This window comes from Bidens hawaiensis, unplaced genomic scaffold, assembly GCF_021521415.1.
Source record: "Bidens hawaiensis isolate Kalapana, Puna unplaced genomic scaffold, B.hawaiensis_p1.1 tig00044207_1, whole genome shotgun sequence".
NCBI classification, from domain to species: Eukaryota; Viridiplantae; Streptophyta; class Magnoliopsida; order Asterales; family Asteraceae; genus Bidens; species Bidens hawaiensis.
Window position 1 is genome coordinate 71,275 of NW_027505884.1, and position 14,393 is coordinate 85,667.

The following is a 14,393-nucleotide window of genomic DNA, read 5'->3' on the forward strand; positions in this document are numbered from 1 at the left end:
TGGCATGGATGCAATGTTGGGTCTGTTACCAACCTTTGGTGCATTGGCAACGAGAAACATCCTTGTGCCCTCGGACGTTTGCTCTTTTGTGAGGAAGTTGAGGAAACGACTGAACATATGTTGGTTTCGTCTGGTATCGCACAATTTACGTAGAATGTGCTCGCTCAATGGTGTAAGATGCTTTCTTTCTTTTTGTTTAGCTTTCTTTACCTGTCAGAGATCCATAAATACTCGACGTTTGAGAATGATAAAGCAAGAGTTTTTTATGCGATCGTTTTATCGGTCGCTTAATTAAAAGAAAAAAAAAACAAAAAGAGAAAAGAAAATGAAAAACAATTCATTCCTCAAAACAAAAATATCAATAGATCTCTCTCCACCCACCCACGCAGCTGGTCTCTCCAACCCTAATCTAATTTTCTCCGTCGTCAATTCAATTTCCTCTAATAATCCTCAATTCATCCAATTAATTAGGTATATACAAACAAACTTACTTTCCCCAATTCATATATCTAATTATTATATATACGTATACAGGTGAGGTGAGTCATTGGATATGGTGGGAAGAGGTGGAGCCGCATCGTTGTTGGATCGGAAACGAATCAACGACGCCTTGGGTAAGACCACGCCTTCGACTTCCAGGGCACTCAATAATAATAACAAGGACAAACACAAGGAGAACCTCTCGTCGTTGCCTTCCACTTCCGCCGGTGGCAAGTCGTTCGACGTTGCCAAAACCAAAGGCTCAGATGGTTTGTTTTTTGTTTATTGTTTTCAAATTCTCTTTTTATGTTTGATATTGGTTGTTGATAGGTATTACTATATTAATATAATGTGGCATTGTGTTTGCTAAGGGCAAGCTAAGCTTTTAATTGGATTCGTGATTCGGTAGACTTGCGCAAGACGTAGGGTAAAGGTTAGGGAATTGGTGTCTTCTGCTTGTTTGTTGGCTTGCTTCTAGGTGTTGATGCTAGCTACTTGTTTAGGTGTTTTGGTAGCCTATATGCGTCACATATGATTTGTATTCCTTTGTAAAAAAACGAGGCTGTTGGTTGGGTTGCGGATTTCATTGGAATGTAGTTTAAGATGGATGTTATGTTCTTATACTTCTTGTCATTGATGAAACTAGGAATAGTGCACAATTATTAGTGATTTGTAGGACGGAGCATAATGATGTTTTGCTATAAATAAGCTTAATCACCCGTTATGTGTGACTGGTTTAAAGTTTACGTTTTCACTTAAAGTTATCGTTTTTTGTTTTCCTCAAAATTTGAGTTTTCATTCACATCCTTGAAGTAACCTAACTGTTAATGTCGCCCATTGGACGACGGCGACAACCACTGCCTGGATATATAGAGGTAATTAGGATATACATGACATGGCTAAACAAGCGTTTGTGTGCTGGGGAATACAAACTTTTTCCATGTGGAGGTGGGTGATTTTTGCAGAGGATATGCTGTTAGTAGCGGAGATTTAATCGAGTCTGAATGAGAGGCTAAAGGAGTGGCGAGCAGCCTTGGAGTTTAAATGTCTAAAGATAAGCCGCTCTAAAACTGAGTGCCTTTATTGTGACTTTAGTGGCGTAAACAAGGAGTACATCTATATCAGTATTGAAGGCCATACAAATATTTAGGCTTGTTTATACAGAGTGACGGGGAAACAGACCATGATGTAGCCCATAGCTTTTAGCCATTTACGCATGTTGGTGCAAGTGGAGAGCACCCACGGAAGCATTGTGTGACAAGATGTTTTCAATAAGCTTAAATGGGAAGTTCTATAGGGTTGCAGTTAGATCGGCGTGTTATACAAAACCAATTGCTTGGCTTATAAGAAGAGACAAGCGTGAAAGGCTAGTGGAGATGAGGATGTTGAGGTGGATGCATGGGGGCACAATGATGAACCCGATAACTAATGAAGTTTTTCGGAAGAATGAATTGGGGGTGACATGCAATTCGAATAAGATGGCAGAGATTGAGATAATTTGTGGCATGTGAAGAGGAGACCAATGACGGTCCTATTGTGAAAACCCTCATAGTGGAGGTAAGGAGGAGTATAGGCAAAACCCCACATTGACATGCGATATTTGGATTGGGCAAGATTTGATCGACTTCACCTCTCTGAAGACATGATCGGGGATAGTTCATGGAGATTTCTGCAGTTATGGACTTTTACAATAGTGTATAGATTTCTGCAGTGGATATCTTTCAGCTTTTTCTACACTTTTAACATAATGACACTGAGCCCTTATTGCAGCCCATGCTACTGAATCGGCTTCTTTATTTTTAGTGCCAACAATTAAGAATTGTTTTCCCCTACTTGCTGCATCAAAAACCAAATCACAAGCTTTTGATAAAAAAACGAGCAGTTTTAGTAAGACTTGTAATATGAATACCTTTACGTTATATAGAGATACAGGGTGCCATTATAGGATTACATTTCCTAGTACCATGACCAAAATGAACGCCTTTGCTTTGTCTTAGTTTAGTCTCAGCGGATAGATTGGTAGCGGAGTTTTTAGGTCTTCTCTGGGGCTCGTGATACTTCTCTTGCTTCTTTGTTCTTTCTCTTAGCTACTACTATTATAGTTTATGTTACATCGTTATCGGTAGGATACTACTACCATTATTAGTATTTATTGTTTTCTTGCTCTTCTGATTCTCCTAGCTACACTTTATGCTATCTGCTTTATCTAGTTTGCTAAAATTTTTTAATTTACATTTTTTTTTGGAGTCGGGGTCTCAGTGGGAGCGGCCTTTCAATATATCGCAAAGGCTTGCCCTTGCCCACCGGCTCAGCCTCCCCATACACCACCATATGAGTGTGGTTTTAGTGTGTACATTTGTTTGTTTTGGGGGTTACCTGTCAAGGTCTCGCGATATGACATGTGTTTTGTTTTGCAGAGGAATCTGAAACAGACAGCGAGGAATCTGATGTTAGTGGTTCTGATGAGGAGGATACTTCTTGGATCTCATGGTTTTGCAACCTACGTGGAAATGAATTCTTCTGTGAAGTTGACGATGAGTACATTCAAGATGATTTCAATCTATGTGGATTAAGCAGTCAAGTTCCATACTTTGATTATGCACTTGATCTAATTCTAGATGTGGAATCCTCTCATGGTAAGTTATCCACTAGCTAACAATATAATTCTTTAACATTTCATGTTATTATTTTCTTTGTTTTTCCCTCATGCTAATAATTGCTGACTGTGTTTGATATGGAGATATGTTCACTGAAGAGCAGAATGAACTTGTTGAATCAGCAGCAGAGATGTTGTACGGCTTAATACATGTTCGCTACATATTAACCACGAAGGGACTTTCTGCAATGGTATAATATGATAGCTCGTCTGCACTTATGTTTTTTTATTTCATGATTAAATGGTTTGATATGTATATATTTTTTTGAAATTCTTCAGTTGGAGAAATACAATAACTATGACTTTGGACGGTGTCCAAGAGTTTATTGCTGTGGTCAACCTTGCCTTCCTGTTGGTCAAGCCGACATACCGCGTTCAAGTACCGTGAAAATTTACTGTTCCAAGTGTGAAGACATCTATTACCCTCGGTCCAAATACCAAGGCAGTATCCTTACATTAATATGTCTTTTTCATCATCATTAGGCGTGTAAATGAGCTTAGTCGAGCCTGAGCTTGAATAGACTCGAGCTTGGCTCGTTTGACTCATGATAGCTCAAGCTCGGTTTTTTTTATTCACGATGCTTGAGCTCGGCTCGTTTGACTAACAAGAGCTCAAACTCGGCTTGTTTCGATCTTTTTTTTTCTTCTAAAGTTGGAGCTCGGTTCGTCTATTATTTGTTACTTTATTTATTAACATTTTAGTAACTTTTTATTTTTTAATTATAATTTTGTACGTAACATAATTGATATTATTTTAGTTATTTTTGTCATAATCTTAAATATAATACTTATTTTTGTATAAATATATATTTAATATTTTAAATAAGAAGAGTATAAATAATAGGCTCGTTTAGGCTCGCGAGTCAGATCGAGTTTGATAAGTGAAGCTTGGACTCGGGTTTGTTTATATTTGGCTCGATTTGAGCTTTTAACGAGCCAATTTTGAGTAGCTCACGGAGCCAACGTTGTTCGTTCACACCCCTGATTATTATTATTATTATTATTATTATTATGCTGAAAAATGGCTATCATAATAGTTATCATGTGATTAAAATTTTATATTTATACATATTGTATAAATTATTTTACAGTAAGTTGAAGCAAATTTAGAATCAACTTCAAAATTAATAAAATAAGTATCCATGCAGGTTATAATCTTATGTGATACTTTTGTTATTTGTTAGTTTGGTTTGGACATGTTTATAAGAACTTGAGCTCTAATTTAACACGTGACCACAGTTACTGTCTTTTTTGTTACTCTATTTTCTATGCTAATAAATAGTTTAATGTGAACGTGACTGTTATTTTCCTTGACGTGCTATAGATATTGATAGTGCTTATTTTGGCACCACTTTCCCTCACCTGTTCTTGATGACTTATGGCCACTTGAAGCCACAAAAAGCGACACAAAACTACGTACCGAGAGTATTTGGCTTCAAGCTCCATAAACCGTGACTGTTGGTCCCGACTGCCAGACCCCATTGCCTGATCTTTGATTCTTCATGCGGTTCCATCAAGCAAGGTTAGTTAAAAGTTAAAACAAAGATTTGTCTTAAAAGGTGGAACTTTAATTGTTTGGCAAAACAGGGGATGCTTTATGGCCTGTCTATTTTTGAACAAAAAACTTGTGTTGGAAAAGTACTTAAGAACATGTTAACATAGTAGAGTTGCAAGTCAACTTTTCTTGTTCTTTTTTTTTCTTTTTTAATTTTATAATTGGTTTGGAAATTTATATGGAAAATATTTGGTCTTGTAGTAGTCGTACGTTGTTGCCGACATATTAACTTTGGATGTGTTATTCAAATGACATGTTCATTGTCAATCATGATGTTTTTCGGCTCTAAACATGGGGGCTAATTTTGTAACTAGAAGAATTTTTTTCTCAGTTTTGATTATGTTTTATACGTGGTTCGTTCACCAACTGCAAAAAAAAAAAAAAAAAAGAAAAAAAAAAGAGAAAGAAATTGGTTTGTTTACTTTTGAGCTATAGATTTACATAGTATATATGTTTTTTGACATGGGATTATCACATCTTGATGATGTATTGCTTGTGTTATTGGTTCCTGGTTTCAATAATCAGTTGATGTTGTTGGCCTTTTGTTTGATTGCTGGTTAAGATTGGGGATGGGATGGAACCCATCAATAGTCAAAGAACTAAACATGATCAACTCTTTCTGAATTTGGACTTTTTGCCTCACATTGTGTATGTTTGACTTTGGTATGTATTGATTTTAATTCTTTAGATTGGTTCATTTTCTTTGTTGCTAATGTTGACCTTTAGTATGGACCTTAGCTAGGATCCGCATGCATCTAAGAAAGAACACTGAAAACAGTATTCTTTAATTCAACACATGTTCAGCACTTAAAGACAGAAGCTTAAGAAATGGTCTTTTGGTGAATACGTACTAATTAAAGCAATTACAGCTTTTATAGATTTTATCGATAACAGTTAAAGAACAAATTAAAGACAAACTAATTAGCAAACAAACTTGGGGTGAATGGATTATTTTGAATTATTATGAGTATTTTTTAAGTGTGTTTTTTCTAATGTAAAATGTATCTGGTTAAATACTTGTAGGTTGAAAACAATAGGTAAACCAATTTATATAATATAGATACATGAGAACAAGATTTAAAGTGGTTTGAGCTAGTATTAATATATCCACAAAGAGTTGTTTTCACCGGGACTTATTAATTATTGAACAAGGTGGTGATCACTTTTATAAGTTTCTCATTGATGAGGTAGTGATTACATTTACAAGCTTCACTCTAAGAATGGTAGAGATCCTTGCTACAATCCTTCTCTTTAATGCCATAGAGATTACCATTTCGGGTGTTGAAAAGAACGATACATGAAGAATGTTCAACACCTATGCTCCTGTGAGTCCATAATCTTTTTATTTATATGGAAGATGTTTAATGAGTTAAAGACCACTTAGATGCGATTTAGAATTCTACGGTTTTAGTGTGCAAGAGAGTGATTCATATGTGTTGTATGCTTGCTCAAGTAGTGATATAAACAACTTTTAAAATGATACAAAACACAACAAAAACCATCTAAACATAAATACTATTGGAATCTATTATTATTTAGGATTTATTAGAATGAGCTCATGACCCCGGTTTAGGTTTCTAGGGTTTCTTATGATGTAAATATTATAAGACAACATTCACTAATGAATCAGTTGAGCGCATCTCTACGTTGACGTCCAATTGTCATAGTGTAATAGTTTATGCTGATAGTATAAGTTTGGCCAACCCAGCAAAGGTATAGAGAGGCTGCTTTTTCTTTTATGAATTTAATGTTGAACTCCTCCTAGCTATAACAAGATAATTAGAGAGATGAAGTAAGTTTTGATATCATCGGTGTAGAGAGAGTACATGTTGGGCGGCTGTTGCTACATAACCTATAAAACCTCATGGATATATACATGTTTTAACTATGTGATAAGTAACTAAACACACATCAACTAAGGGTCCATAGAATTTTGGTAACCAAAGAGAGCAAGGGTAGATTGTTAAAGTTGGGATGTCAAACAAATCAGCCACTCATTTAATGCATTCAACTAAAATTAGGTAACACCTCTAGTTCTCTAAATGCAGTTATGTCTAGCCTTTATTTCGGTACCTTCGCATTATCATGTGCTTATAGTTTGCATAACAAGCTCCTCAATGGACATGTTTCCCTCTTGGCAACTTGTAGATATGCCAGTTTTATTTAAAACAAAAACAACTTTTGTACACTTAGCGCTCGACATTAATTGATGAAGCGTGCATAGAAACGGTAATGCTAATCCCATACACGCTCCCATATCTGCCAGGTTCTAGTTACTCCTGTAACACCGTGAAAATACCCCATCTAATTTTGAGCTAAAAGTGCAAATTCTGAAAGTTAAAGGATTAAAAATGAAGATTTTGAATATTAAGACTCATCGCGCTACGCGATGGTCTCTGGGTTTAAACCATCGCGCTACACGACTATCCAAATCACACAGTTCAAGAAAAAGTGGGGCGCCGCGCTACGCGACGGTCAACCCACTATGGTTATCGCGCTACGCGATACCCATTAAGTAATCCAAATCCACGTGTCCAACTACGTGTAGACACGTGGCGCTTCCTGGTCAATTGCGGCGTCGCGCTACGTGACGGCCTTGGGGAAAAGGCCATCGTGCTACGCGATGGTCTGCAAAACTCAACTATAAAAGGGCAGCTACGGGTTCAGCCCCATTCATCCCATTTTCACCTTCATTTCACACACATAACCTAGGGAATTGTGCCAATGACGTTTCGAGGTGCCGAGGGCTGTTTTCGCAAAGAAACGAGATGCCGTTACGCTGTTTAACGAGCTGCTGGTTCCATAAACGAAGCACAAGCTGAAGTGCTGCTGTTTTCTTAGTCTTTGAATTCGACTAGCCAATTAAGGTAGGATTAAGGTTAAGTTACTTTACTAGTTACTTTGAATACATATAGTCGTTAAACTGTTAATATTTTCCAAGTAATGTTTTACAAAGTAAAGACGTTGATTCCATGTGAAGTAATGTTATCAAAACTATATTTTGACGGGCACGTAGTAACTGGAAGGGGGATATCATTAGTAGACTCTTCTTGCCTAAGGAAAACAATTCGTACACATCCCAATCAACCGCGGGACCTGTTTGCTTACCTGGAGAAGTTTGCCAACGTGATATCCTTTATTAGGCCAAAGCGTGCTATTCCAAACGTCATATGTAAATCCAAAAGTATTTTCATATAACGACTATAACTATACTAAGGTTAGGTCAGACCTAAGAGTCTGCTGATCAGACCTCGAGTCTGCTAAACTGAATCAGACTTCAAGTCTGCTGATCAAACCTCGAGTCTGCTGAAACTGAAACAGACTTAAAGTCTGCTGAATAATACCAACTAGGTACTTATACATACCTATTATGAATATAGGTTAATAGTATACTGAAAACTGATATATATATATATATATATATAAATAGGCCAGGTATAAAATGAAAACCCACTTGAGTTGTGAAAACTTTAGAAACTCATTCTCAATCACATGTTTTTAATTAATGTTTAAATCTTGTGGTCCACAATTAAAGTGAATAAAAAATGTAAATATAAATATAACTTTTTCTCTCTCCTGAAAACATATATAAAAATTAGTAAAAAAATGTTAAAAAATAGCAAAACATTTTTTTTTGTTGTTTCGATGTTTTGTATTAAATGTTACAACATATATTACATGTAACAAAAAAAACGATGTTATATAGGGTTTTCGCGGGTTTTCACAACTCAAGTGAGTTTTCATTTTAACCTTACCATATATATATATATATATATATATTCAAATTGCACTTTTTTATTACTTCTCCTTCTATTGAAAAAAATAGCACACAAATGTTTTTTTTACCGGTACTTAATCGAACCTATTAATTAATATTACCAACCTACACATCATGGGATTCGACATCATTTTTATGAAAGAATACTCCTTACCATTCGGATATCCAACAAATGGATAGTCAATAAATCATTGGGTCTTTTGATCTTAATTATTTTTATTTTCTGAACATAAATGTTTCACCTATATCACTTAACTTTGCATCTATAAGAATTTAAAATCATCATCTCACTTTTAGAAAAGAAAACACCATACCACTATACCATTAAATTATGAGTAATTTTGACCATTAGATTAAAACGTAAAGTGCTCACACCCATCAACACAAGATGGGGTCGCGGGCTTTAAAAAGGTAAGGCGGAGTGCGACCATTATCACAGTGCACATATATTATTATTAATGCCACTAAATAAATGTGTTAGAAAAAGATATATATCCTCATAGTTGGAAAACGATCATGTGAAAGGATCAAGATAATAATGAATGCCAAACATTAAGTCAAATAAGTTTGGACAAGAAGTCAAACCCACTATTGCTCCATAAATAAGCGCCAGTGTTTGGGAAACCCACAACCATTTTATTTCTCATATATAATAATTCTGCCGATGCCGGAGATTAACGGAGGAGCTGCGGCGGCTGAAGACCACCATGCAGTAACCCTGAATACAGAAGAAGATCAAGCTGATCATCTAACTTGCTGTTTTCCCACTGTTCCTTTCATTCAAAAGGTTTTTATATTCTACTCTTATGTTGTGTTCTACGGTATAACTTTTTTTTTAACAGTAAAATTTTTTTTTTCTATCTATTCACGTCTCCTAGAACTTTGTCACTAGACCAAGCTGTGTTCTAAAATATAACTTAATGAGGGAAATGAAAGAAACTGAAAGAACTCAGAGAAATCACTTTTTGGTGTTTCAAACGAAATACATGAAGAGAAAATGATAAGAAATGGAAATTGATGTTTGCTTTTATCCTTCTAAATCATAGAGATTTGGAGAAAATGCTTATGAAAACATAAAAAATTTATTTTTATTTGTTTTTTTAATTTCATTTACTTCAAACTTTGAAACGGTAGTTATCGCTAACTAGAGCTTTTACTTCTCCTTTCATTTTTCTCTCTCTCTCTCTTTTGTTTTTCTTTCGTTTATTAAATTTGGGAACACAATGTTTGTTGGTGCTAGTTGCTTTACTATCCTTCTTTTCTATTTTCTTTTTCTCAATTGTATTAAGTTTAAAGGTAAAGCCATACTTGATCCTTTTGAGTTTTGAGTCTCCTGATCATGTGAATATGACTTTTTTAAAAGGGACATGTTTTGTTTTTGCCTTTGTTTATTTATTTATTTTTTCAATAAGAATAATAATTTTCTATGAAAACAAATTTTGATTTTTTAATTGGTTTATATATATATATATATAGGGTTTGGATTAAATACAAATGAAATTAACGTGCTAAACGTGAGAATCAAGTAGAATAATTATATATACAAGTAGAGTAATTATGTAATTACATCATAGAGTAACTATGTAATTACTCTATTATGTAATTACATAATTACTCTACTTAATTCTCACGTTTAACATGTTAATTTCATTTGTACGTTAATTTTCTCCTATATATATGTGTGTGTATATATATATATATATATTCTTTGAAATTGACTTATTTGGTACAACATCGTAATCAAGATAGTAAGTTTCATAAATTACAAACAACTATGCTACAAATAGTTTTGTTATAGATCACTTTAAAGGACGGGACTAGAAGTGGGTCAATGTGTTTTAACCTCTGAGCCAAATTTTCTAACAGATAGATTTTGCTGTTTTTTTATAGTTTGATCATAGATTTTTACTGTAAAATAGCTTAAATAAATTTAAATAAAAAGTTTTGTTGATCGAAAATTTCTCAATCTCTCTTCTTTATCTAATATTATTTTATGTCATTAGATGTTTGTTATATCATCAAATAATTATTATTACATTATAATTTTAGTTAGTTGGCAAAGTTTTGGAAACCAAATTTATTTGTATTCATTTTAAAAGATTGATAATATTTTTAATTAAGTAATGAGATTGCGTACGTAGGTTCTTTTTATCTATTCGTAAATTCCTTATTTTACATTTAAACTTAAATATATTAAATTTCGTTGTCTTATGAAAAAGCACATATTTATTATTATGAAATTAATCTATTATAATATTATTGTCATCTTCTTATTTGGGTTGGCAGTCGTCCACACCTAAATTCGTCAATAATCTGATTAACCACATCACCAAACCATTTTAATTTCAAACTTGAAAAAATAATTAAATTTAAACTAATCTTAATGAATAAGTTATTAATGCACAAATAATGACAAAGTTGGTGATGTGGACAGTTGATAGCGGAGGTTCTATGCACATATTTTGTAATATTCGCTGGGTGCGCGGCGGTGGTGGTGAATGCCGACAAGGATAAGGTGATCGGTCTTCCCGGAATATCCATCGTGTGGGGGCTGGTGGTGATGGTCATGGTGTACTCCGTCGGACATATCTCCGGTGCCCATTTCAATCCTGCGGTCACCATTGCTTTTGCCTCTTGCAATAGGTTTCCTATCAAACAGGTAATTTTTAAACTTAATAGGACATAAGTACTTTATACAATCGATATATGTTAAAGTTGACTACTAAAATTTTAAGAATAGGTGCCCATTTTGTTTATGGATACTTGTGTAACCCTTGACCCATGTACATTACTGGACTAAAAAAATGACATACAAGTAAAAGTATACATATAAGTATAGATCATGTATCTCTTACTTGTATGTGTTAAATTATTCTAGCAATCATCACATATGAAATAACCAATTTCGTGCTTTATAAATTATTAAACATCGTTTACATTCTTCGATTAAAGAATAAAGTAAATAGAAATAATTAAATAACAAATTAGAAGATTTGGTCAGAAAATGGATCTCATCACCGTATTTTCAACATTGAAAGGCATATTATTATTATAAGAATAAAAAAATTACATTTCTAGTTTATTCTTGAAGCACATTTCCAGGCAACACTCAACAAACATACCAATTTTTAATTCAAGTTACGTAAGAGACAACTCAAAATAAATAAAACTTATCAAAATGTGTATAAAAAATTGTAGATTTAAACCTATCGATGAGTCGTGAAGTAACAAGTGGGCAGTGGCGGCCCAACCATTTTGGAGGCCTAAAGCGTAGGAAAAATCGGGCCTTTATCAAAAGTTAAAAGAGAGAAAATTACATAATTTATACGCTTAATTAATAGAATTTATCGAGGATGTCGTGTTTCGTATATGAAACTACAAAATTTTTAATTTTTGTTTTAGAAAAGGCGTTTGATTTATATAGGTTTATTGGATTTTAACATTCCTTATTAAATGGTGTAGATCGATAATAATCCCAAATCAGTTTATCGGCACTGGCGGTCCCAAATTTATAAAAGTTGGTCCTCAATACCCCCCACTAAAAGGGACTTAACGACGTTATATATATATATATTCCATATTTCAAACTAATCTTTTAGGGATTTTGATCGGAAAGAGGATACAAGACGATTGATGTAAAACTTAGTTCGAAATAGTGATCCAAACGACTTGATTTTTGTTCATTAATTGGAAGTTCAAACATCCGAATTGAAGCATTGTTTCGTCGGTTTTGAACACTGTTTCGAACTAAGTTTTACATCAATAGATTCATATTCTCCTTCCGATCAAAAGCCCTATAACATTAGTATGAAATTCAGAAAAAATATAACGTTATTAAGTCCTATTAAACGTGGGACCATTTGGGATCAAGTTGTTTTTTTTAATTTGGGACCAAGTCAGTGACGATAAACTGACTTGGAATTATTATCGACCGATATCATTTAACGAGAATTATTAAAATTCAATAAACCATTTATATAATATGAACAAAAGGAATATTTGGAGTGAATAAAAACAAAGAGAGAAAAACAACTAAATAAGAAGTATGCACAAATATGAATTCGAACCTGGGTTGGAAACATTTGAAAGTTGGAAGCTTCTTAATATAACCACTAGACCAATATATAGATTTGCTTTAATTTCACTTATATGGTTTAAATATGATTTTCTACGCATATAAACATTAAACTTTTAAACGGAGGCCTTATTTTTTTCGGAGACCTCAAGCCATAGCTTCACTTGGTATTACTATAGGGCCGCCCTTGCAAGTGGGGTGTCACACATGCCACATAGGCATGTATGTTAACACTTGCTACATCACGCCTGCCAAAACAATGGAGGTAGACAGTCAGTCAGGCAACACCCCTCTTTCCTCTTTCCCGTTAACCTGCTAATGCCCAGATGGCTCAAAGGCGAGGGTCTACCCTCACTAACAACAAATCACATTATTATTTTAAATATATTATTAAACCTAGTTAATACATAGCACACTTGTTAAATGATGAGTTAGTTGAAACTCATGTTCTATGTAACAATGACGTGATATTTTAACCAAATCCTTTTAGTTAACCCATAATTCAGCCATAATGTTCAAAATTACTTAAAAAAACTAAACAATTAAAAAAACCTGTAACTATTGTCACTATTATTATTTTTTTTAATTTAGTTAACGAATCTTATCCGAGCAAATAGGTGCCCGATCATTCAAACTGATGTGATACGTGACATCTTGTACACATTGAAAGCTGTATCAATTTTAATTTAACATGTACACCATATTTTAATGAAGGTACCAGCATACGTGGCAGCTCAAGTCCTCGGGTCAACACTTGCTAGCGGTACTCTCCGTTTAATATTTAACGGCCGTCAAGATCATTTTGCGGGAACTCTTCCCGCGGGTTCTGATCTCCAGTCTTTGGTTTTAGAGTTTGTTATCACATTCTATCCCATGTTTGTCATCTCCGGCTTTGCGACCGATAACCGAGCAGTTAGTACATACATTATTAGTTGTTGACTACATTTTAAGATTTATGTAAAACTATTAAGTTAAATCATATGAATGTATGCAGATAGGAGAACTAGCCGGACTTGCGGTCGGAGCATCAGTTCTACTTAATGTCATGTTTGCGGGGTATGATTTCATCCATTACCTCCTTTTATATTCAAATGTTATAAGTGTAACACCCCAACCCGGAGCAGGCTAACGTGTTACTATTACAGATATCAAATCAACGCCACAATCCAAAATACAACAAAAATTAATGCAACCTACGTCATATTATTAAACAAAATGAATTAACTTTTAGAAGCTTGAACTTCATTTTTTATCTCTCATCACTAAATTCCCAGAATCCCGGATTACCTGAAAACAAAATAAGAAAAACAAAACAAGAAAACACGGCTGAGCCAAAAATTGCCCAGTAAAGGAAAGAACAATAGTATAGGTAAGGACAGACGTAAGAGAATAAATATACGAACTTCAATTCAAACTCGAAACCAACCCTTTTTACCTAAACATATACTTAATAAAATTCGGATGTATGATCCGACACTTGGCCAGAACATGGTCAAACGCATGCGGAAATATATCAGAACTATAACAAAAACACCCAGAGCCAGAAACATATAACTTGTAACATATAATGTGTGACGTGTAACATATAACGTGTAACATTTAACTGAACTATAATTAAATGCGAAACATAATCCGATACACGATCGGGACGTAATCTGAATATACTCAAATTTAATCAAATGCATATACACATATCAAAACGGACCAGAAATATAGCGAAACAAAATATAATTACTAAAATACACGACGATGATGTTAAAATAAATAGGTCGTGTAATACGGAAGCACCCAGAGCCTAAACAGAGGGGTACACAGCTAGCTAGTCCATGCACCAAGGAGACGGTGTGGG

At 34.2% G+C, this 14,393-nt stretch overlaps 2 protein-coding genes across 2 annotated transcripts; both read left to right on the top strand.

The window, feature by feature from the left end:
- The first annotated feature begins 553 nt into the window (after positions 1-553).
- On the top strand, positions 554-4,940 carry LOC143615764 (casein kinase II subunit beta-1-like). The gene is made up of 5 exons (XM_077088807.1): positions 554-749; positions 2,898-3,116; positions 3,221-3,327; positions 3,416-3,581; positions 4,461-4,940. The coding sequence occupies exons 1-5, from the start codon at positions 554-556 to the stop codon at positions 4,589-4,591; spliced, it is 819 nt and encodes a 272-aa protein (XP_076944922.1). The 3' UTR covers positions 4,592-4,940.
- Positions 4,941-9,133: 4,193 nt separating this feature from the next.
- Positions 9,134-13,483, top strand: LOC143615766 (aquaporin NIP1-1-like). The gene is made up of 3 exons (XM_077088809.1): positions 9,134-9,256; positions 10,904-11,128; positions 13,259-13,483. Exons 1-3 carry the CDS (start codon positions 9,134-9,136, stop codon positions 13,481-13,483), a joined length of 573 nt encoding a protein of 190 aa, XP_076944924.1.
- Positions 13,484-14,393: the final 910 nt, after the last annotated feature.